Consider the following 23,062-nt stretch of genomic DNA (forward strand, 5'->3'; position numbering starts at 1 on the left):
CCTCCTGCATACTCCCCACTGAGAATTGGGCCCACAACCTGGGCATGTGTCCTGACTGGGAATCGAACTGGCGACCTCTTGGTGCATGGGTCGACGCTCAACCACTGAGCCACACCGGCCGGACACGAATGCATCTTTTATTTGTTTCTATTTTTCCAGGCTTGGTTTGGTGGGTGGCAGCTGAGGGACAGGAAAGCCAAGGAGAAGGAAGCACTGAGGGCTGGTGGGGCTGGGGTGGGGACATGGAGCTGGGGCCTGAGGCAGACAGCAGGAGCGAGGGGCTGGGCGGGTCACTGCAGGGCCTGCTGCCAGGCCCTGAGCACAGACAGCAGGGGGAGCCAGGTCCGTGGGGGCATGAGGGCCGCGTGGGGCCCTGGAGAGCCCACAGCCCGCAGAAGCCCGTTTGGAAATGGGGTCTGAGGAGGAACATCTGTGGGCTCAGGAGGAGGCGTGAGCCTCTGGATCTTACTGATCCAGTCGGTGAAGTAGGTGACATTGGTGAACACACTGGGGTAAATGGGGTGCCGGCAGTCCACGCCCCAGCTGGCCAGCCCCACCAGAACCCAGGTATTGAAGAGGTCACAGACGAGGGGGCTCCCAGAATCGCCCTAAGAAAGAGAGGAAGAGTTAGTGGGATGATGGTGACTGAGATACCAAGTGGCCAGCTGGGGCTTGTGAGTCTCCAGTGTCCGGGCCACACGAGGGAGGTCCTCTGTGCAAGTCCAGACACCAGTGTCCCACTGCAGACCCCATCAAAGTCACCCTGGTGGCCACTGGACTCACAGCTCAAAGACTCTGATCGACCCTCAGGAAGATGCTGAATCTAAATCTATCAGCACATGGACCCCACCCTCTACCCCTGCACCCAGGGAGGGCCCCGAGGCCCAGGACCAGGCACTGCCCAAGGCCAGTAGAGACAGCTGCATGCACTGGGCACAGGTGGGCTGACCTGTGAGCCCAGCCTGGCCAGCTGAGTCTTCCACATACCCTCGCTCCTGCCACACCCTGAGCTGGCAGAGCCTAGCCCCGCCTGGGTCATCCTCCTGTTTGTTTTTTCTTTTTTATTGTTGACACTATTACAGATGTTCTCCATTTTCACCCCATTTACTCACTTCTACCCAGCCTCCGCGCCCCTGCTTCTGGTCTTCACACATTACTGTCCATGGGCTATGCATGTATGTTCTGTGGCTAATCTCGTCACCTTCTTTTATCCAGTGCCCCCATCCTCCTCCCCTATGACATTTGTCAGTCTGTTTTATATATCCATGCCCCTGCTTCTATTTTGTCAGTTTATTTTATTCATTAGATTCCACATATTAAGGAGATCATATGGTATGTATTTCTCTTTGTCTGACTGGCTTATTTCACTTAGCTTAATACTCTCAGGCCCCTCCATGCTGTCACAAAGGTAAGCGTTCCTTCTTTTTACAGCCACGTAGTACTCCATTGTGTAAATGTACCACGACTTTTCATCCACTCAGCTACTGATGGGCACTTGGGCCGTTTCCAGGACTTAGCTATTGTATATAGCACCATAGGGGTGCACAAATTCTTTCTGATTGGTGTTTCTGAATTTATAGGATATATTCCCAGAAGTGAAATCATGGGGTCAAAAGGAAGTTCCATTTTAATTTTTTGAGGAAGCTCCATACTGGTTTCCACAGTGGCTGCACCAGTCTGCATTCCCATCAGCAGTTCACTGTGTTCTCTTTTCACCACACCCTCATCAGCACTTGTTTTTGGATTTGTTGATGGCAGCCGTTCTGGCAGGCGTGATGTGATACTTCATTATAGTTTTAATTTGCATCTCTCTGATGATTAGTGATGTTGAGCATTTTTTCATGTCTACTGGCCATCTGTATATATACCCTTTGGAGAAGTATCTATTCAAACTTTGCCCATCTTAATTGAATTATTGGTGTTCCTGGTGTTAAATTCTCTATGTATTTTGAAAATTATAAAATATATAATTGGGCCCTGGCCGGTTTGGCTCAGCAGTTAGAGCGTCGGCCTGCAGTCTAGAGAGATCCGGGTTCAGTTCCCACTAAGGGCGCATATCTGTCAGTTGCAGTTTATCCCCAGCCCTGGTTGGTCGTGCGGGTGGCAGCCACTCGATGTGTCCCTTTTACGTCGATGTTCCTCTCTCTCTCTCTTCCTCTCTTTCCCTCCCACTCTATCTGAACAAAAAATGAAAAAATGTCCTCGGGTGAGGATAAAAATATATATATGTATATATATATTTGTATATATATATTATTGGCAAATATGTTCTACCGTACAGTGGGTTTCCTTTTCATTTTGTTGATGGTTTCTTTTACTATGCAGCAGCTTTTAGTTTGATGTAGTCCCATTTATTTATTTATTTATATTTTCTCTTGCCCAAGGAGATATATAGGCAAAAATATTGCTATGAGAGATGTCTGAGATTTTACTGCCTATGTTTTCTTCTAGGATTTTTATGGTTTCATGGCTTACATTTAAGTCTTTCATTCATTTTGAGCTTATTCTTATGTATGGGGTAAGTTAGTGGCCCAGATTTTTTTTTTCATGTACCTGTCCAATTTTCCCAACACCATTTATTGAAGAAACTGTTCTTACTCCATTGTATGCTCTTGCCACCTTTGTCAAATATTAATTGACCATAAAGATGTGGGTTGATTTCTGGGTTCTCTGTTCTGTTCCATTGATCTATATGCCTGTTCTTGTGCCAGTACCAGGCTGTTTTAGTTACAGTGCCTTTATAGTATAGCTTGATATTTGGTATTATGATCCCTCCAACTTTGTTCTTATTTCTCAAGATTGCTGAGGGTATTCAAGGTCTTTTTTGGTCCCATAAAAAGTTTTGGAGTATTTGTTCTATATCTTTGAAATACGCCATTGGTATTTTAATAGGAATTAAATAGGCATTCATTCTACAGATTGCTTTGAGTAGTATGGATATTTTAATGGTCTTCATTCTTCAATCTATGAATATGGCATATGCTTCCACTTGATTGTATCTTCCTCTGTTTCTTTCTTCAATGTCCTATAGTTTTCTGAATACAGGTCTTTTTTTTTTTCTTTTTTTTTTAATCCTCACTCGAGGACATTTTTTGATATTTTGTTCAGATAGAGTGGGAGGGAGAGAGAGAGAGAGAGAGACAGAGAAACATTGACGTGAAAGGGACACTTCGAGTGGCCACCACCCACAGGACCCAACCAGGGCCAGGGACAGACCGCAACCAAGGCATGAGCCCTTAGCGGGAACCGAACCCGGGTCTCTCTGGACTGCAGGCCAACGCTCCAACCGCCGAGCCAAACTGGCCAGGGCCTGAGTACAGGTCTTTTACCTACTTGGTTAAGTTCATTCCTGGGTACCTCATTTTTCTGTTGCAATAGTAAATGGGATTGTTTTCTTAGTTTCTCTTTCTGATAGTTCATCACTGGTGTATAAAAATGTCACCAATTTCTGGATATTAATTTTATATCCTGTTGCATTGCTCAATTCACTTATTAGATCTAGTAGTTTTTGTTGGAGTCTTAAGAGTTTTCTATGTACAATGTCATGTCAACTACTAATAATGACAATATTACTTCCTCCTTTCCAATTTGGATTTCTTTTATTTTTTCTTCTTGTCTGGTCACTGTGGCTAAGACCTCCAGTACTATGTTGAATAAGAGTGGTGAAAGTGGACATCCCTGTCTTGTTCCTAATCTTTAAAAAAAAAAATGTTAATTTACGCATTGAGCATGACGTTGGCTGTAGGTTTGTCATATATGGTCTTTATCATATTGAGATATGATTCCTTTATTCCCACTTTCCTGAGAGTATTTATCATAAATGGGTGCTAAATTTTGCCAAATGCTTGTTCTGCATCTATTTATATAAATGATTTTTATTTTTCATTTTGTTTATGTGATGTATTATATGTATTGATTTGCAAATATGGTACCAACCTTGCATCCCTGGGATAAATCCCACTTGCTCATAGTGTATGCTTTTTTTTTTCAAGTATTGCTGAATCAAGTTTGCTGACATTTTGTTGAAGATTTTAGCATCTATGTTCATCAGAGATACTGGCCTATAATTTTCTTTTTTGGCAGTATTTTAATCTGGTTATTGAATTAGGATAATACTGGCCGCATTATAAATAAAGTTAAAATAAAAAAGCTTAAAAGTCTTCTCATTCCTCTTGAAATTTTTGAATAGTTTGAGGAGGATAGGTGTTAATTCTTCTCTGAATGTTTGGTAAAATTTGCCTGTGAAGCCATCCTGTCCAGGACTTTAGTTTGCTGGGAGTTTTTATTATTATTATTACTACTGCTTCAATTTCATTAATTGTATCTCTCTAGTCGGGGTTTTTTATTCTTCCTGATTGAGTTTTGGAAGATTGTATGTTTCCAGGAATTTGTCCAGTTTGCCCAAGTTGTCCAATTTGTTAACATATAGTTATTCATAGTATTTTCTTACAATGTTTCTGTATTTCTATGATGTCAGTTGTTATTTCTCCTCTTTTATTTCTGATTTTATTTATTTAGATTCTCTCTCTTTGTTTCATTATGAGTCTGGCTAAAGGTTCATCAATCTTGATTACCTTTTCAAAGAACCACCTCTTATTTTCATTGATCTGTTGTATTGTTTTTTTAGTTTATTTGTCATTATTTATACTATGATCTTTATTATTTCCTTCCTTCTTCTTACTCTGGGATTTTCTTATTGTTCTTTTTATAGTTCTTTTAGGTGTAGGGTTAGATTGTTTATTTGAGTTTTTTTTTCTTCTTCTTCTTTGGGTAGGCCTATAAAGCTATGAACTTCCATCTCAGGATTGCATTCACTATGTCCCATAAATTTGGGGTTGTTGTGTGTTCATTTTCATTTGTTTCCTGGTTGTGTGTGTTCATTTTCATTTGTTTCCTGGTAATTTTTTTTTTTTTTTGCTTCATTGATCCCATTGGTAACTCATTTATTATTTAATAACATGTTATTAGGCTCCATGTATTTGATGTTTTGAGTATTTTTATTGTAGTTGATTTCTAATTTCATGCCATTGTGTTACGAGAAGATGCTTGATATGATTTCAATATTATTGAATTTGTTGACTTATTTTGTGTCCTAACGTGTTCTATCTTTGAGAATTTCCCATGTGCACTTTAGAAGAATGTATATTTTGTTGCTTCATAATGAAATGTTCTGTAATATCAATTAAATCAATCTGTTCTAATGTGTTCTTTAAGATCTGTGTTTACTTGTTTATTTTTTATCTGAAATATCTATCTAGTGATGTCAGTGGAGTGTTAAAATCCCCAAGTATTACTGAATTGCTGTGGACATCTCCCTTAAAGTACACCAAGAGTTAAGTGATCCTATATTGGGTGCATATACAGTGATACCTCGGTTCTCGAACATAATTCGTTCCAGGAGGACGGTCGAGAACCAAATTGTTCGAGAACCGAAGCAATGAAACCCAATAGGAAATAATGGAAACTGGATTAATTCGTTCCAAGCCCCAGAAAATGCCTATTTACTGGCCTAATTTGTATATAATATGTAGAAAAACATAAGTCTCAACAAGAAATAAAAGTGTACAGTATGTCTAAGGGTTAAATTCAGTGTAAAGCGTGACTCTCTCCACAAAGCGTGACTCTCTCCACAAAGCGTGACTCTCTCTCTGCACTCACACTGATGACGCAAGCAAGGCGCGCTGGGCCGAATGAACGCCATTCGGCTCAACTCGGCTCATCTCGGAAGTTCGAGTTCCAAATATTTGTTCGGATTCCAAGACAAAAGTTTCTCGAATCTCCTGGTCGAATACCGATTTGGTCGAAATCCGAGGCGTTCGAGAACCAAGGTATCACTGTATGTTGATTAGGGTTATAGTCTCTTGTTGATTCTATCCTTTTAGTATTATGAGGTGACCCTCCTTGTTTCTTTATGGCCTTTGTTTTGAAGGCTATTTTTTCAGAGGTAAGTATGGCTACACCAGCAATTTTTTCCTTTCCATTTGCATGGAATAATTTTTTTCTATCCCTTCACTTTCAGCCTGTGTAAATCTTGTTCTGGGGTGGGTCTCTTGTAGAAAGCATATATATATTATTTTCCATTCACCTACTCTGTCTTTTGATTGGACTATTTAATACATTTACATTTAAGGTTATTTTTGATAGGTAAATAAATTGACATTTTTTTCTTTGTATCTAGGTTCCTTTTTATATATATGTCTTCTTCTTTTTATAGCAGTTCCTTTCGCCTGGCCAGTTTAGCTCAGCGGTTAGAGCACTGGCCCGCGGACTGTGGAGTCCCGGGCTCAGTTCCCGCTAGGGGCACTTAACTCAGTTGCAGTTTGTACCTGGCCCCGGTCGGGGTTGTGTGGGTGGAAACCAGTCGATGTGTCTCTCTCACAACGATGTTTCTCTCTCTCTCTCTTCCTCCATCTCTCCCTCCGGCTCTATCCGAATATAAATGCAAAAATGTCCTCTGGTGAGGATAAATTTAAAAAAATAAATAAATAAGCAGTCCCTGTAACATTTCTTTCAGTGCTGGATTAATAGTAATGAACTACTTTATCCTTATTTGTCTGGGAAGCTCTTTTTTTTTTTAAATTTTATTTTTGTTACAGATGTTTCTCCTTTTTTACCCCATTGACACACTCCACCCCATTCTCCCCACCCCATCCCCGGCTTTGTTGTCCATGTCCATTGGCTATGCATACATGCATACAAGTTGTGTGGTTTATTCCTTCCCTCCCCCCCCACCCCCTCTTCTCAGGGTTGTCAGTCTGTACCTTACTTCCATGTTTCTGGGTCTACCCTATTCTTCAGACTGTTATGTTCATTATATTCCACAAATAAGTGAGATCATGTGATACTTGTCTTTTTCTGCTTGGATTGTTTCGCTGAGGATAATATTTTCCAGGTCCCTCCATGTCGTCTCAAAGGATAAGAGATCTTTCTTTCTTACAGCTGCATAGTACTTCATTGTGTATATGTACCACTGCTTTTTTATCCATTTGTCTACAGAAGACACTTGGGCTGTTTCCAGATCTTAGCTATTGTAAATAGTGCTGCTACAAACATGGGGGTACATATATTCTTTCTCATTGGTGTTTCAGGCTTCTTAGGGTATATTCCCAGAAGTGGGATCACTTTGTCAAATGGCAGTTCAATTTTTAACTTTTTGAGGTAACACCATAGGGTTTTCCATAGTGGCTGTACCAGTTTGCATTCCCACCAGAAGTGTACTAGAGTCCCCTTTTCTTCACACCCTCACCAACACTTGTTGTTTGATGATTTGTTGATGGCGGCCATCCTGACAGGTGTGAGGTGATACCTCATTGTTGTTTTAATTTGCATCTCTCTGATGATTAGTGATGTTGAGCATTTCTTTATAGGTCTCTTAGCCATTTGTATATCCTGTTTGGAGAGGTGTCTATTCAGCTCCTCTGCCCATTTTTTAATTGGGTTCATTGTCTTCCTTTTGTTGAGTTGTATGAGCACTCTATATATTTTGGAAATTAACCTCTTATCTGATGTGTCATTGGCAATGATGTTCTCCCATACAGTGGGTTGCCTTTCCACTTTGATGATTGTTTCTTTTGCTGTGCAGAAGCTTTTTAGTTTGATGTAGTCTCATGTGTTCATTTTTCCCTTTGTTTCTGTTGCCTTAGGTGACGTATCAATGAAAATTCCGCTGTGTATAATGTCCGAAATTTTGTTGCCTACATTTTCTTCTAAAATTTTTATGGATTCACGGGTCACATTTAAGTCTTTCATCCATTTTGAGTTTATATTTGTGTATGGTGTAAGTTGATGATCTAGTTTCATTTTTTTGCATGTAGCTGTCCAATTTTCCCAACACCATTTATTAAAGAGGCTGTCTTTACTCCATTATATGTTCTTGCCACCTTTGTCAAATATTAATTGAGAATACTGTCTTGGGTCCATTTTTGGGTTCTCTATTCTGTTACACCGGACTATATGCCTGTTCTTGTGCCAGTACCAGGCTGATTTGATTATAGTGGCTTTGTAGTATAACCTGATATCTGGTATTGTAATCCCACATACTTTGTTCTTTTTTTTTTAATTGCTGTGGTTATTCGGGGTATTTTTTGGTTCCATATGAACTTTTGAAGTATTTATTCTACTTCTGTGAAGTATGTTATTGGTATTTTGATGGGGATTGCAATGAATCTATAGATTACTTTGCGTAATATGGACATTTTAATGATGTTAGTTCTACCAATTCATGAACAAGGTATGTGCTTCCACTTTTTTATATCTTCCTCTTTCAATGTCCTGTAGATTTCTGCAAATAGGTCCTTTACTTCTTTGGTTAAGTTTATTTCTAGTTTTATTAATTTTTTTGCCATGGTGGTAAATGGGATTACTGTTTCAGTTTTCCTTTTTGTGAGTTCATCATTGGTGTATAAAAATGCTGTCGATTTCTTGATGTTAATTTTCTATCCTGCTACATTGCCAAATTCATTTATTAAGTCTAGTAGATTTTTTATGGAGTCTTTAGGGTTTTCTATGTATAATATCATCTCATCTTCAAATAATGACAGGTTCACTTCCTCCTTTCCAATTTGGATCCCTTTTATTTTTTTCTTCATGTCTGATTGCTGTGGCTAAGACTTCCAGAACTATGTTAAATAAGAGTGGCAAAAGTGGGCATCCCTGTCTTGTTCATATTCTTAAGAAAAATGCTTTCAGTTTTTTGCCCATTGAGTATGATGTTGGCTGTATGTCTTTCATATATGACCTGTATTTTGTTGAGATATGACCCCTCTATTCCCACATTGAAGAGCGTTTTTATCAGATATGGATGCTGGATTTTGTTGAATGCTTTTTCAGCATCTATTGATGTGATCATGTGGTTTTCATTATTCATTTTGTTTATGTGGTGTATCACATTTATTGATTTGCGAGTATTTTACCAGCCTTGCATCCCTGGGATGAATCCCTCTTGGTTATGGTGAATAATTTTTTGATGTATTGCTGGCACCGATTTGCTAGTATTTTGTTCAGGATTTGGTGTCTATGTTCATCAGCAATACAGTGATACCTCGGTTCTCGAACGCCTCGGTTCTCGACCAAATCGGTATTCGACCAGGAGATTCGAGAAACTTTTGTCTTGGAATCCGAACAAATATTTGGAACTCGAACTTCCGAGATGAGCCGAGTTGAGCCGAATGGCGTTCATTCGGCCCAGCGCGCCTTGCTTGCGTCATCAGTGTGAGTGCAGAGAGAGAGTCACGCTTTGTGGAGAGAGTCACGCTTTGTGGAGAGAGTCACGCTTTACACTGAATTTAACCCTTAGACATACTGTACACTTTTATTTCTTGTTGAGACTTATGTTTTTCTACATATTATATACAAATTAGGCCAGTAAATAGGCATTTTCTGGGGCTTGGAACGAATTAATCCAGTTTCCATTATTTCCTATTGGGTTTCATTGCTTCGGTTCTTGAACAATTTGGTTCTCGACCGTCCTCCTGGAACGAATTATGTTCGAGAACCGAGGTATCACTGTATAGTGTAAATTTAAGGTGTACAACATGTCTAGCTGACAAATTCATATATATTATAATACGATTCCTACTGTAGTGATAGTACCTCTCACACATCACCTACTTATCATGTCTTTTTCTGGTGGGAATAATTAAGATCTAGATTCTGGGCAAGTCTGACTGTGCTGATACAGCCTATAGGTTTCTTTCTTTGTAGTGTCTTTTCCTGGTTTTGGAATTAGAATTATGCTGGCCTCATAAAGCGAGTTTGAAAGTCTTCCTTCTTCTTGAATTTTTTGAAATAGTTTGAAGAGAATGGGTGTTAGTTCTTCTTTGAATGCTCGGTAAAACTCCCTGTGAAGCCATCCAGGCCGGGGCTTTTGGTTGCCTAGAGATTATTGATTACCTCTTCAATTTCCTTAGTTGTTATTGGTCTCTTCAAATTTTCTATTTTTTCCTGGTCCAGTTTTGGGAGACTGTGTGTTTCTAGAAACGTATCCATTTCACTTAGATTGTCAAATTTGTTGCCATATAATTGTTGATAGTAGTTGTTAACAATCTTTTGTATTTCTGTGGTATCAGTTGTTACTTCTCTTTTATTTCTGATTTTGTGTATTTGGGTTCTCTCTCTTTGTTTCTTGGTGAGTCTACCTAATGGTCCATCAATATTGTTTATCTCTTAGAAAAACCAGCTATTTGTTTCATTGATCCTTTGAATTGTTTTTTTTTATTTGTTTGTTTTTTGGTTTTTTTTGTTTGTTTGTTTGTTTGAGACTCTATGTCCTTTATTTCTGCTCTGATCTTTACTATTTCCTTCCTTCTACTTGCTCTGGGGTTTTCTTTTTGTTTGCTTTCTAATTCTTTAAGTTGTGAGTTTAGACAATCAATTAGAGATTTTTCTTGTTTCTTGAGGTAGGCCTGTAGTGCTATGAACTTCCCTCTCAGAACTGCTTTTGCTGCATCCCATTGATTTGTGTTGTTGTATCTTCATTTTCACTGGTTTCCAGGAAGTTTTTTACTTCTTCCTTTATCTCCTCGGTGACCCATTCATTGTTTAATAATATGCTATTTAGCTTCCATGTGTTCAAATGTCTTTGTATGTTCTTCTTGCAATTGATTTCTAGGTTCATGCCATTGTGATCTGAGAAGATGCTTGATATGATTTCAATCTTCTTAAACTTGTAGAGACTTAGTGTGTGCCCTAACATGTGGTCTATCTTTGAGAATGTCCCATGTGCACTTGAGAAGAATGTGTATTCTGTAGTTTTGGGGTGTAGTTCTCTGTAGATATCTATGAAATCCATTTGTTCTAGTGCTTCATTTAGAGTCTCTGTTTCCTTGCTAATTTTTTGTCCAGACGAACTATCCAGTGATGTCAACGGGGTGTTGAAGTCCCCTGCTATGATTGTATTGCTATCGATTTCTCCTTTGAAGTCCTCCAGAAGTTTTTTAATATATTTTGGTGCTCCTATATTGGGTGCATATATGTTTATCAAGGTTATATCTTCATGTTGGATAGATCCTTTCAATATTACGTAGTGGCCTTCTTTGTCTCTAATTATGGCCTTCATTCTGAAATCTATTTTATCAGATATGAGTATTGCTACCCCAGCTTTTTTTTTTTTTGCTTTCCGTTTGCTTGGAAGATTTTTTTCCATCCCTTCACTTTCAATCTATGTGAGTCTTTTGTTGTGAGGTTGGTCTCTTGTAAACAACATATAGATGGGTCATGCTTTCTTATCCAATCAGCTACTCTGTGTCTTTTTATGGGAGCATTCAATCCATTTACGTTTAAGGTGATTATTGATATGTACTTATTTATTGCCATTTTTGTTAGTGTGGTTCTATTTTTCTTCCCATTTCTCCTGCTGATTACAGCAGTCCTTTTAACATTTCTTGCAGTGCTGGTTTGGTGATAATGTATTTCCTTAGCCTTTTATTGTCTGGGAAGCTCTTTATTTGACCTTCTATTTTGAATGATAGCCTTGCTGGGTAGAGTAGTCTTGGATTCTGATCCTTGTTTTTCCTTTTTTGCCTGGAGGCTATCAGTAGCAGTTACTTGAAGAGGCTTGGCTTCTCAGTTGAATAAAAAACTCCCTCAGGTGCTCAGTGTAATGGGATTTCCTGAGGGTGGGGCAGATGCTGGTTGTTAGTGTGCCTCAATTTGCATTTCAATGACCCACCTGGGTGGGGTTGAATCTCTGAGGGAGGGGCCGCTGCCTCTCCCCAGAGCCCTGGGAAGGAGCAAGATGGCCACCATCCTGCATGGCTGCAACTCAACAAAACCTCTGAGCACCCTCCAAATCCCTAGTGTCCCCACACAGTTTCAGTCCTGTCCACCCTCCCTCTGCCAGAGCCTAAGGTGAGTGGCTGTGGCTATTTTAGCATCTGTTCCAGCTTTGCACTGTAGAGCCACTTGGGAGTTTAACCTGAGGGTGCTGCTCACAGCAAAGGCCGCTGCTGTCTGTGGGCTCCTAGTCTCCCTGTAGCACCTACACAATTCTACCAGGATCCAGTCAGTGTCCCTGGTTATATGGACCTTCAAGCTGCTTTTCTGTTGCTTTTTCCCATCCATTTTCCTGTGTTTTAGTTGTAATTCCAGTTTGGTCCTGGGAGTCGGTTCACTCCGCTGCCATTTTGGAATCCTCTGGGAAGCTCTTTATTTCACCTTCAATTTTAAATGCTAGCCTTGCTGTAGAGAGTAGTCTTGGTTTCAGGTTCCTGCTTTCCATTACTTTGTATACTTCATGATAATCCCTTCTTTCATAAAATGTTTCTGTTTAGAAATTAGTTGATAGCCTTGTGGGAGCTCCCTTGTACATAACTAACTGCTTCCCTCTTGCTGCTTTGTCTTTAACCTTTGCCATTTAAATTATAACGTGTCTTGGTTTGAGTCTCTTTGGGTTCAAATTGACTGGGACTCTCTGTACTTCCTGAACTTGTGTGATTTTTTTTTTTTATTCACCAGGTTAAGGAAGTTTTCTGTCATTTCTTTTAAAGGGTTCTCTATTCCATGCCTTCTATTTCTAGTACCCTATCATGTGAATGTTGTGTTTCTTGTTGCTCCATAGTTCCCCTAAACTATCCTCATTCTTTTTCTTTCTGCCCAGTGATTGCTCTGTGTGTGTGTGTGTGTGTGTGTGTGTGTGTGTGTGTGTGTTACCTTGTATTTCAAATTGCTGTTTCAATCTTCTTTTCATCCATTTTCCTTTTTATTCCTTCCAGTGTATTCTTTATGTCAGATATGATAGTCTTTATTTCTGATTGGTTCTTTTTCATGGTACCTATGTCCTTTTTCATGCTGTTGTAGTCCCACAAAGTTCCTTGTAATTCTCACTAAGTTCCTTGAGCATCCTTATAACCATTACTTTGAAATCAGTATCTGATAGGTTGCTTGTCTTCATTTCATTAAGCTTTTTTTTTCCTGGAGATTCTTCCGGTTCTTTCATTTGGGGTTTATCTCTCCATTTTAGCTATCTCTTTATGTCTGTTTCCATGTACTAGATAGAACTGCTATGACTCCCAGTCTTCATGGAGTGGCCTTATGTAGTAAGTATCCTGTGGGACCCAGTGACTCAGTCTCCTTATCTCCTTAGCTGGGTACTCTAGGAATGTCCCTTATGTGGGTTATGTGGTCCCTCCTACTGTAATTGGGTCTTGATTGTTGTTGACCCATTCACAGTGACATCTCCCTTCAGATGGCTGCCTGTGGGGCTCAACCCCAACCATGTCATGCAAGCTGTTGTACAGGTGCTGACAGAACAAAACAAATCACCAACAACAAAAATGAAAACAATACAAATGAATAAGAAAAAAGAAAAAATATAAGAAGAAAAATAAAAACAATATGAAAAGGAAGATGGAACAGAAAAAAATTAAAATCAAAGAATAGAAAAAGAGAAGTGGAAAAAAGTAAAAGGGGGGAGAATAAGAAAATGTAAAAAGAAAAAATATGTTAAAGAAAAATAAGAGATATGAAAGAAAAAAGGGGGGGGAGTGGAGTTCACCTCCACAGAGGCTAGTGCCCGCTGCCACCCGCCTTTGGGTACACTGCGTGTGAAGCCCACTGCATCCTGCTCTGATGTCTGAAGCCTGCCACTTGGTGTGCCAGTTCCAGGCCTCCCAGGAGGTTCTCTGGTGCCAATGTCAGAAACGTTCTAAGCCTGGCTCTCGGCAACCTGTGTGAAGCTACTAGTCTGTGGCTGCTTTTGCTAGGCTTGTCTGCACACAGGAAGGACCAAGCTGTACTCCAAGGCTGGCTTTTACCTTCCCAGAGGCTGGGGTGAGTCAGCTAACTAACATCCCAAGACACCCAGGATCCGCCTCCGCCTGCCTCTGCCCGCTGGCCAGCTACCACTTTTAGTCACTGAAAAGGCTGTTTCTGAAAGAACCTCTGGTGGAATCAGGAGGATGAGATTTTTGGATCTCCCATGAGGAGGAGATACCAAGTAGACTTCAGGGAAGATGTGCTGGGTGTGCTCCCCCACCCCAAACCCACAAGTCTGTGTCTGTCCCAGGAGGGCAGAGCCCCTAAAAGCAGGTGGGCGGAGCCTCTGGAGCTCAGAAGTTCGGTCAGCCAGAAGCCAGGAGGATGTTTGTATTGGCTCTCCCATGAGGGGGGAGTATCAGTAACATGGGAGGAATGACCCCACCCCAAAGCTCATCACTGACACCCCCTGAATCTGCTCAGCCTTGTATGCTTTGTCCTCAGTGGGGCTAAGATGCAGGGTGGGGTGAACAAGATTCCAGAGGGTTGGAGAGTTGCTTTTCCCCAGGCCAGTGCCACTGGGAAGGGATTGCCCCTCTCGAGAAACATGTCTGCGGCAGTATCAAGGGTGACGTAGCAGAGGGTCCAGGCAGTCGCTCCCCCACATTTCTCCCCAAAGCCACTCACTCCAGAATCTTCAGTTAACTCCAGTGTGTACCACTCGCCTCTGTCAGAGCCCAAAGTGAAGGGCTGCAATAAAAAATCTTGCATGTTGGCCCTTTAAAAAAGTGGTTTTGTCTCCAGTGAGCTCTGCTTCTCCGTGGCAGGCAAAACCCCCACTGCCTTTCGGAGCTGGATGCTGGGTGGACACCTGTTACTGGCGCTGGGGCTCTGGGCTGCATGCCTTTCGGGGGGACCTCCCGCAGCTGAGGCACCCCTCTGTAAACTTGGCCTGCCTCCCCTGGGAGTGGGGCCAGCCCCTCTCGTGTCTCTGCCCTTCCTGCAAGTCTTGAGGTGGCCTCATCTGCCCCTCCTTAGTTAAAAGTCTCCTCTTCAGATGATCTTCGGTGGGTAACTCATGGTGATTGTTCCCCTATTTTGTTTTTATTACCAGTTTGGCTCAGACAGGAGGTGTGAGGAAATGCCAACTTTTCTGCCGTCCTCTTCCTTTTTCATTCATTTTTAGGCCTTTGATTTGCTCTCAGCTTCTTTAGAAAATGCCCAGGTTGAAGCCTGGTGGAGATAGCCTGCATTGCTGGGGGAGCAGACAGGGGTCCCCAGAACGCTGCTGGGGGTTACTAGAGTCCTAAGATGCTATCAGGGAAGGACCACCTAGTTGGAAGCCCCCTCACTTCATTGTCCAGAGGGAGGCTCTCATCCTTGGGAGGTGAGGGAGCAGGGGCCACAGCCAAGCTTGGTCACCCCTCCACCCACCCATCCAACCTTCACGGGGAACATCCACGGAGGCCTCTGGGTTTGGGAGCACAGGGGTGAAAAGACAGGGCCTCTCCCTCATTGTGCTTTGTAAACAAGCCAGTTAGCCGACCACGGTCAGATGTGACATGTGGGAAAAAGCCATGCAAGGGACAGGAACAGGGACAGAGAGGGTATCTCATCTGGTGACGGCATATGGCCTTTTTGAGCTGAGACCCCAAACAGGAAACCACCTACCTTTCTGATGCAGGAGCAGAGGAAACAGTAAGTGCGAAGGGGGAAGGGGACTCGCCAGGTGGATGGGAGAAAGTGCTGTGAGGCTGGCCGCGGGGAACCACAGCGGCAGAGAGGACATGGCTCACAGGGCCTTATGCCTGGGGTTTGGGTTTTGCCCCAGTGGAGAGCTGTGCCCAGGGAGGGGTAGGGGTGACCTGACCTGTCTAGGGGGATCACTCTGGTGTGCTGTGGAGAACAAAGCGTGCTGAGCATGAGTTAAAGAGAAAAGACCAGTCAGGATGCAGCCACAGGACAGAGATGAGAGATTATTGGTGGGGAGTGGCCAGGGTGTGAGCAGGAACAGTCAGATTTGGGCTAATATTTGAAGAAAGAACCAATAGAATCTGCTGAATCTGAGCCTTCCTCACCAGCCAGCCAGAAGGTGCAGAGAGCAGGGAGCGGCTGAGCATGGAGCCCTGGGATGGCCAGCATTTCATGGTGGGTGGGGAGGCACCAGGAGCAGAGAGAGCCTCTGTCGAGTTTGGGGCCCAGCAAATGGGAGTGAGTTCTCCCAATGCACTGAGGGAGAGGAGGGCTCAGGACAGCCTGCTGGCCAGACCAAGGCTGGTGGGGATGCGCTTGGGTGGAGTGGGTGAAAGAGACTCGGTGCTGTCAGAGGAGTCTTTTAGGAAGAGAGGCAGGGAAACTGGGCAGTAGCAGGAGGAGACTGCTGCGGAGAGTTGACACCACAGACATGAAGAAAGAGACAGAGGACGGAGCAGGAGAGCCTGAGGGCCCAGTGCTCGGGAGGGGACCGTTGGACACGAGGCTCTGCAGAGACAAGGATGAAGAGTGTGGCGTGCAGGGCTGAGAAGATGAGCAGGTGCCAGTGTGACTGCCCCAGTGCGCGGTGACATAGGAAGCAACCTCTCCAGCGGACAAGGAGGGCTGGGAGGCGTGGCTTGAAGGAGGGAAGGGTTCACCTTGTGACTAGCAGAGAATGGCCCCCAACGATGCACATCCTCATCCCTGCAGCCTGCGATTCCATTACCTTACGTGGCAAAACACTCTGCAGGTGTGGTTGAACTGGGGGTCTTGAAAGAGGAAGATCATCCTGACCATCTGGGTGGGACCAATGTCATCCCAAGGTCCCCGTGAGGAAAGAGGGAGGCAGGAGGTCAGGGTCAGAGAAGGGGATATGACAACAGAAGCAGAGGCTGGCGTGGTGCTTCTTGAGGAGGAGGAAGAAGCCAAGAGCCAAGGAATGTGGGCAGCCTCTAGAAGCTAGGGAAAGCAAGGGAGCATTCTCCCCCAGAGCCTCCAGAAGGAACCAGCCCGCCCACAACTTGATATTAGCCTCAGACCTCCAGAAACATAAGGTGATAAATTCCTGTTGTTTCATTCGCCCTGTTGGAGGTGATTTGTCACAGCAGCTCGGGGACACTCATACCCGGGGTGTTCTTGGCCAGGGGACGGCACTGTCATGGCTGCAGCTCTCCCTCCCTGGGCCTTCCCCACTGTGGACCTAACCCCGCTGTCTGAGGACGGGGGAAGGCCTGGTCCCTGTGTGGGGCAGTGGTCCCTGTGCATTTCAGGCCTCAGCGATTCACAAAGATGAGCTGTGTGGTTGCCAAATGACAGCGGATTCTGGGCCGATCTGGAAGAGACGTCAAAGCCTCCACCAGCCTCCTCCTGGGAGCTCTCAGAAGGCAGAGAAGGCATCAGTACCCACGTATGCCATGCAAAGCGAGCTGTGGTCTGCACTAGAACAGAGACAGAGCAACGTGTGTGTGTGTGTGTGTGTGTGTGTGTGTGTGTGTGTGTGTGTCCAGCAGAGCAGGGCAGTAATTCACCTTGCTTGAGAAGATGAGTATAAGACAGACCCAGATGAATGAGTGCAACTCAGACAGAGGGAGGCAGACCAGGAGGGACATGACAGCCAGCACTAGTTAACCACCTACAACTGCAGGGCATCAGACCTTACTATGTGGAAGCTGCTAGCAATTCCATTTCATGGGTGAGGAAAGTCACCCTGTGGCCCTGACTCTCCTCAGCACTGTCTCCAGGTGGCCCATGCAGGGGGAGGGGCAGTTTAGAGGAGAGAAGGGGTCCCCAGGGTGGAGGATGGGGTCCAGATTAGGCAGAGGTCAATCCAGATGGAATCTCAAGGACTGGCTAAGGGAGGAGGGAGGAACTTCCAGAAGTCAGCTCATTTGTGTCCTCAGCCTGGGGAGAAACTGGAGGAGGAGTGGAGACGGGCATACAAGGTATGCTGCCCAGAGCTCCATGGGCATGGCCTGTGCAGGAGGAGGCAGGTGTAGGACAAGACTGGAAGGGAGGTCTAGGGTGACAGCCATATGGGGACTTCAGGGCTGAGCCCTTTGCTCCACCTCTGGGTGCAGCTAATTCTGTGAGGAGGATGCACAGCTAATTCTGTGCAGCTAATTCTGAGGGCAGAGAGCCAGCAGGTCCATGCCATTAGCTATGGACTGGGAACCAAGACACCTGGGTCCACCTTCTCTCAGGAGGGCAGGCGCACCACCATCTGGCTCAGCTCACTGGGAAGTAATGAAAACAGCTGTCCCCGAGGCCTTCCCATGGGTCAGGTGCACTTCATCCCTCCTGTCCACTTTTCCCGGGGCTGCCACATGTCACCACCAAATTGTGGCTCACAAGAGCAACAGAAATGTATCCCCTCACAGTTCTGGAGGCCAGAAGTCTGAAGCCAAGGGTCTCTGTGTCCTCCCCTCTTCTGCGAACACCAGTCACGGGATTCAGGGCCTGCTCTAAATGCAGAATGGTCTCATCTCGAGTCTTCACTAATTATGATGGAGGAGACCCTATTTCCAAATGAGGTCGCATCCTCGGGTTCCAAATGACATGAATTTGGGAAACACTATTCAACCCACTACACTAGCCTTTCAACAATCCCGTGAAGGATCCCACATTATGTAGGACACTGGCTCAGAAGGTGAGGAGGCGACCTGGGGTTACAGAGTAGAGACACATGGCAGGGCAGTGTCTCTGACTCCAGAGTCCTCACACCCCCTCCATCCATGGAACCATCTGCGCAGGAGCTCAGAAGCCTGGGCCCGGGGTGCTGTGGAGGCAGGTGCGGGCTTGGCTCAGCACACAGGGTCGAGCAGCACGGCCTTACTTTGGGCTAGTCTCCTTTCCTCTCCAGCCCTGTTGGCCCACCTATAAAGTGGGGCATTACAGAGACCAAAACCAGATATTCGCAATCCATATGTCCAACAGTAACCTCACATCGGAACATGCAAATGTACCAAGAGCTCCTAAAAGAAAAAGACAATCCAACAGAAAAATGAGGGGGAAGACTTGAAGGGAATCTTTACAGAAGACATCCGATGACAATAAACATATGAAAAGATACTTCATCAGCCATCAGAAAAATGCCAGTGAAAGCCACAGTAAAATATCCTCACACACCCACCAAAATGGAGTGTGCAGGTGCTGGTGAGGATATAAGCTCATCCGGGGCTGGAGGGAGCGGAACTGGGGCTACCACTCTGGAGATGTTTGGGGACACCTGCCAAAGCTGAGCCTCGACACACTTTTAAATCCAACAATTCTACTCATGAGCTTCTGTGAAATAAATATAAAATATATAAAACAATGGAAAATGAAATAAAATGAAAAGCTTGGAAACTTCTAAAGTACCCATCAAGAGCAGAACTGATCATAGATTTCCATTCACACGACAGACGCCTATAAAGCAGTGAGAATGGACCAGCTATAACCATGGGAGATGTCTGTGTGGTCTCACAGATGTCATGTTAGAACATAAATGATGGACCGCTAGGAATAAATTCCACTTATGGAAAACGTGGAGTCTAATCTAAGATGTTAAAAGTGAAGAAAGTTGTTCCCTGGGGTGTTAGCGAGAGGAAGAGAGCATGAGCAGGGCATCCAGGGAGTTGGTCACGTGTGCCAGTATATGGATGTTCATTGAACTATGTATTTAGCAATTATATACTCAATTATATATATATATATATATATATATATATATATATATATATATATATATTTTAGGCAATTATATGCCTCAAAAATAGATGCTGTATGAGGGTCCTTCCAGCAGATGCCAGCATGGGGGATGGGCACAGGAAGGAACTAGCGTGGGGGACACTACTGAGAGTTAGAGCCCCAGAAAGACACACAGGGAGGACACAGGAGGTCCTGGGGGTCTGACAAAGGAGTAGGGGTAGCACGGGCTCCTGTGAGGAAACTGAGGCCCTGAATTCAGGCAAGGGAAGAACAGAAATGGCCTCACTCACTTGGCAGATGGCCTTTCCTGTCAAGAAGTTCCCGGCACACAGCATCTCCTCGTACACAGAGTAGTTCTTGTCTTTGCTGAGTCTTTGCTCATATAACATGTTACAGAGCTTGTTCTCCACGAGACTCACCTTGCCCTCCTGCAGGCGGAAGGGTGGGGGCAGGGGCGCTGTGAGGGCAAGGAGATCCGTGAAGTGCGCTGCAGCCTGGCTGAAGGCCGCGCTGCTCTGAACCCCCTGTCCTACTCCCACCCCTGCCCCTACACATGCCATTTTCTCAGCACAGCTGAGCTTTCAACGTGGCTTGTCTTCTACTCACCCCCAATCCGCTCCTCTCCTGTTTCTCAAATGTTTTCAAACTCATCCTGTCCCCTCCACCTTTCTCATAACAATAGACCATACTGCTCCTATTCCACAAAGAAAAAGGCACATCCCATCGACATGCCATTCACTAGGGCTTAGCAACCATGCGGCAGTCACCTACCCTTTCATAATCACCCCCTCCATTCTCCACTTGTCTATCATTAACCTTTCCCACACTCTCACCTACTAATCCCATCTTTCCTCATACCCCCATTCATGCACCATCCTTCCATCCATTTGCCCATCACCCACCATTTCATCCATCCTTCTATCATTCTCCTGCCCATCCTCCTCTCCATCTATCAATATATCTCAATCTGTCTGCCCATCATCCATCCCCACCCACCCTACGCCTATCTTCCCTGCTGCCCACCCATCCCCCCACCTAGCCTCCCCATCCAGCCTCTCATCCAGCACTCTATTTATCTACCTTTGTGCTCGGTGTCTTTTAGACACTAATGACACAGGGGAACATTTTCATTGGAGGAAACAGGGTAAATGATGTAAATATAATTGTTGTATATTAAATAAGTAATGTGCAGTAAATAAAACAGGAATGTGATAGTAGGGATCGCCTATTTTAGCTCACATGATCAAAGTCCTCAGAAGAGGAGCTGATTGTAAATGTAAAGGAGAAATGAGTCATGCAGAGATTATTGGGGAGAGCCAGTGAGGCAAAGAAGATAGCTAAGGTCAAGGCCCTGAGGCAAGAATGACCTTGGTATGTTCAAAGCAGAAAGGAGGCTGGGTGGCTGGGATGGCGTGTGCGAGGGATGCAGTACGAGATGAGGCGTATAGTGACAGGAGCCAACGTCACGCAGGTGCTGATAGCTAAGGTATAGGGTGTGGACTGTTTTCTAAGTGCAAATGACAAGGCACTTAAGGTGCTGAGTGGGGAAGTGCATAATTCATATTTGAAAGCAAACAGACAGCTGTGTGGAGACTAAAACAAAAAATACGGGGTGGGAGCTGGGAGACCAGTCTGGAGGTCCAGGCAAGAAATGATGGTCTATTGAACCAGGATGGCAGCAGTGAGTCCCTACCAGGTGCCAGGCCCCATGGCACAGATTGTGATATTAAAACAAGTAAGATGTGGTCCCTTCCCTCAAAGAAGAATGAGCGCCTCTCTCTCTCTCTCTCTCTCTCTCTCTCTCTCTCTTTCTCTCTCTCTCTCTCTCTCTGAGTGTGTGTGTGTGTGTGTGTGTGTGTGTGTGTGTGTGTGAAGAGCAACTGAGATAGAGATAGACATAGACAGAGAGAAAGAGACAGAGAAAGAGAGAAAGAATGTGTTGGGGCCCTGGTTGTCCTATCATTAGTGGGGTTCCTAAAACTTAGTAGGCAAGGGCCAAGGATGCTGGCATCTCCCACCCAACAAAGACATGGTCTGTCCAAAAGTCCTACAGCACCTTTGAGAAAGACCATACCAAATTATGACCTTACAAATAATTACAAATACATATTATTTTTCCTTTAACTTTACAGCATGAGCATTCCCCCAAATCATTAACAATCCTTTCTTTAATAGACAGTCTTGTCCATAAGTCTTTTGCCTATATTTCTCCTTTCAATCTAAAAGATAACACAAACATTTTTGTGTGTTATACCCAGCTCACCTAATAAGCCTATGAAGTAGACAATTTACCAAAGTGAGGTTCAGAAAGGTTCTTCAGCTGTGATTATTCTAACTTGATCATACAGGCTCACAGGTCAGGAGCCATAAATGAGTTTTATTTCCACTTTTCCCAAGAACCTTCACTGGCAATGGGAAATCAGAGTGTTAGGCAGTGGCCTGGAAAGGGCCAGGCCCACAGCATGACTTTTGAGTTTGATCAAGTCATCTCAGATCCATGGCTGATTAAAACCTTGGAATCAAGTACCATGAAGACTTTAAGAACCTAGATTCTTCATTCCAAATCTCAAAGATACCAAGACATTCAGAGGCTCAGACTCAGGGAACTCTGATGCTTTAGAATCACACACTTTTCAGAACTAGAAGTACGATGGTCTGCTCCTCTGGAAATGAGACATAGAAGGTCAAGGACAAGTGGCCTCTTTGCATGGGGACCCGTCAGTCTGAGCTATTCTTCCCTTCTTCCTGCCTCTCTCCTCCCCACTTCTATACCCCCTCTTCCCCTCCCTGCTGTCATCTGCCAGCCTCTCCCACACCCCCTCACTGTCCTCGTTGAGCATTCCCCAGCCGGTTATCCAGCAGGACGAGTAGATGGGCAGCTGCATTCCAGGGGTTGGGAGACAGGCAGGACTGATGTAGGAGGTGAAGTTCACAGGCAGGTGCAACTGCAACATGACTATATCATTCCCGAAGGGGTGGAACTTCTCAAAGTCTGGGTGCATGATAATCCTGTTCACAGACATCATCTGGGCATGCTGGGTGTGTTGGTACAGCTGGGTGCTTCCCAACAGAATCTCGTAGTTCTCTGGGGCATGGGATCTACTGGAGGGGGGAAAGGCCCACTGTCACCATCATCTCTGAGTGTGGTGGTCAGCTCTGTCTCTCTACATCCCTGTCTAACTGCCCACACTCCTGTGGACCCCTCCACCCCACATGATGCAGGCAGCTTTTGTCTTTCCTTTCTAGCTGTCAGGATCCCTTCTTTCCTGAAGCTGACTGATGCTCTACTCACAACCACAGGACAATTAGCTTCTCCATAACACTGTAGAATAGAAGGAACGGAGATTCTTAGTGCTGGAAGTGTCCTTGGTGAGCCCATCACATCAGGGCCTGTTGACTGTACAGAGGAGTTCTGGATCAATCCTAGCTGTAACCTGACCCTTCCCAAGACTCCCATGACCCATCTCCTGGCTCAAACACTGTTCCTGCCCCTTCTTTCTTTAAACACCTGTCTGCCCAAGGGCCGCTTGTTCACTTGGTTGTAAGCACTCACAAAAGATGTGTTAAATGAACAAATGAGTACAGGAAACAAAACCTCAGCATGTTCCCTGAACACGTGTGATAAAACTTCCCACCCTCCTGACTTTGCTCACGTGGCTCATCCTCTTGGAAAGCCCTCCCTGTGCTCCCCATGCCCCAAGCCCTTCTT

At 44.4% G+C, this 23,062-nt stretch overlaps 1 protein-coding gene across 1 annotated transcript in view; it reads right to left on the bottom strand.

Moving 5' to 3' along the window:
- Positions 1–290: 290 nt before the first annotated feature.
- PRSS47 (serine protease 47) overlaps positions 291–23,062 on the bottom strand; it is a 35,554-nt gene continuing 12,782 nt past the window's right edge. Inside the window, exons 3-5 of the mRNA XM_036260383.1 lie at positions 22,178–22,455; positions 19,644–19,810; positions 291–608 (exon numbers count right to left, since the gene is read on the bottom strand). Of these exons, the coding sequence (XP_036116276.1) occupies positions 291–608; positions 19,644–19,810; positions 22,178–22,455 (763 nt within the window). The remainder of the gene's footprint in view (positions 609–19,643; positions 19,811–22,177; positions 22,456–23,062) is intronic.

The sequence above is a fragment of the Molossus molossus genome, unplaced genomic scaffold (genome assembly GCF_014108415.1).
Source record: "Molossus molossus isolate mMolMol1 unplaced genomic scaffold, mMolMol1.p scaffold_m16_p_14, whole genome shotgun sequence".
Taxonomy (NCBI): Eukaryota; Metazoa; Chordata; class Mammalia; order Chiroptera; family Molossidae; genus Molossus; species Molossus molossus.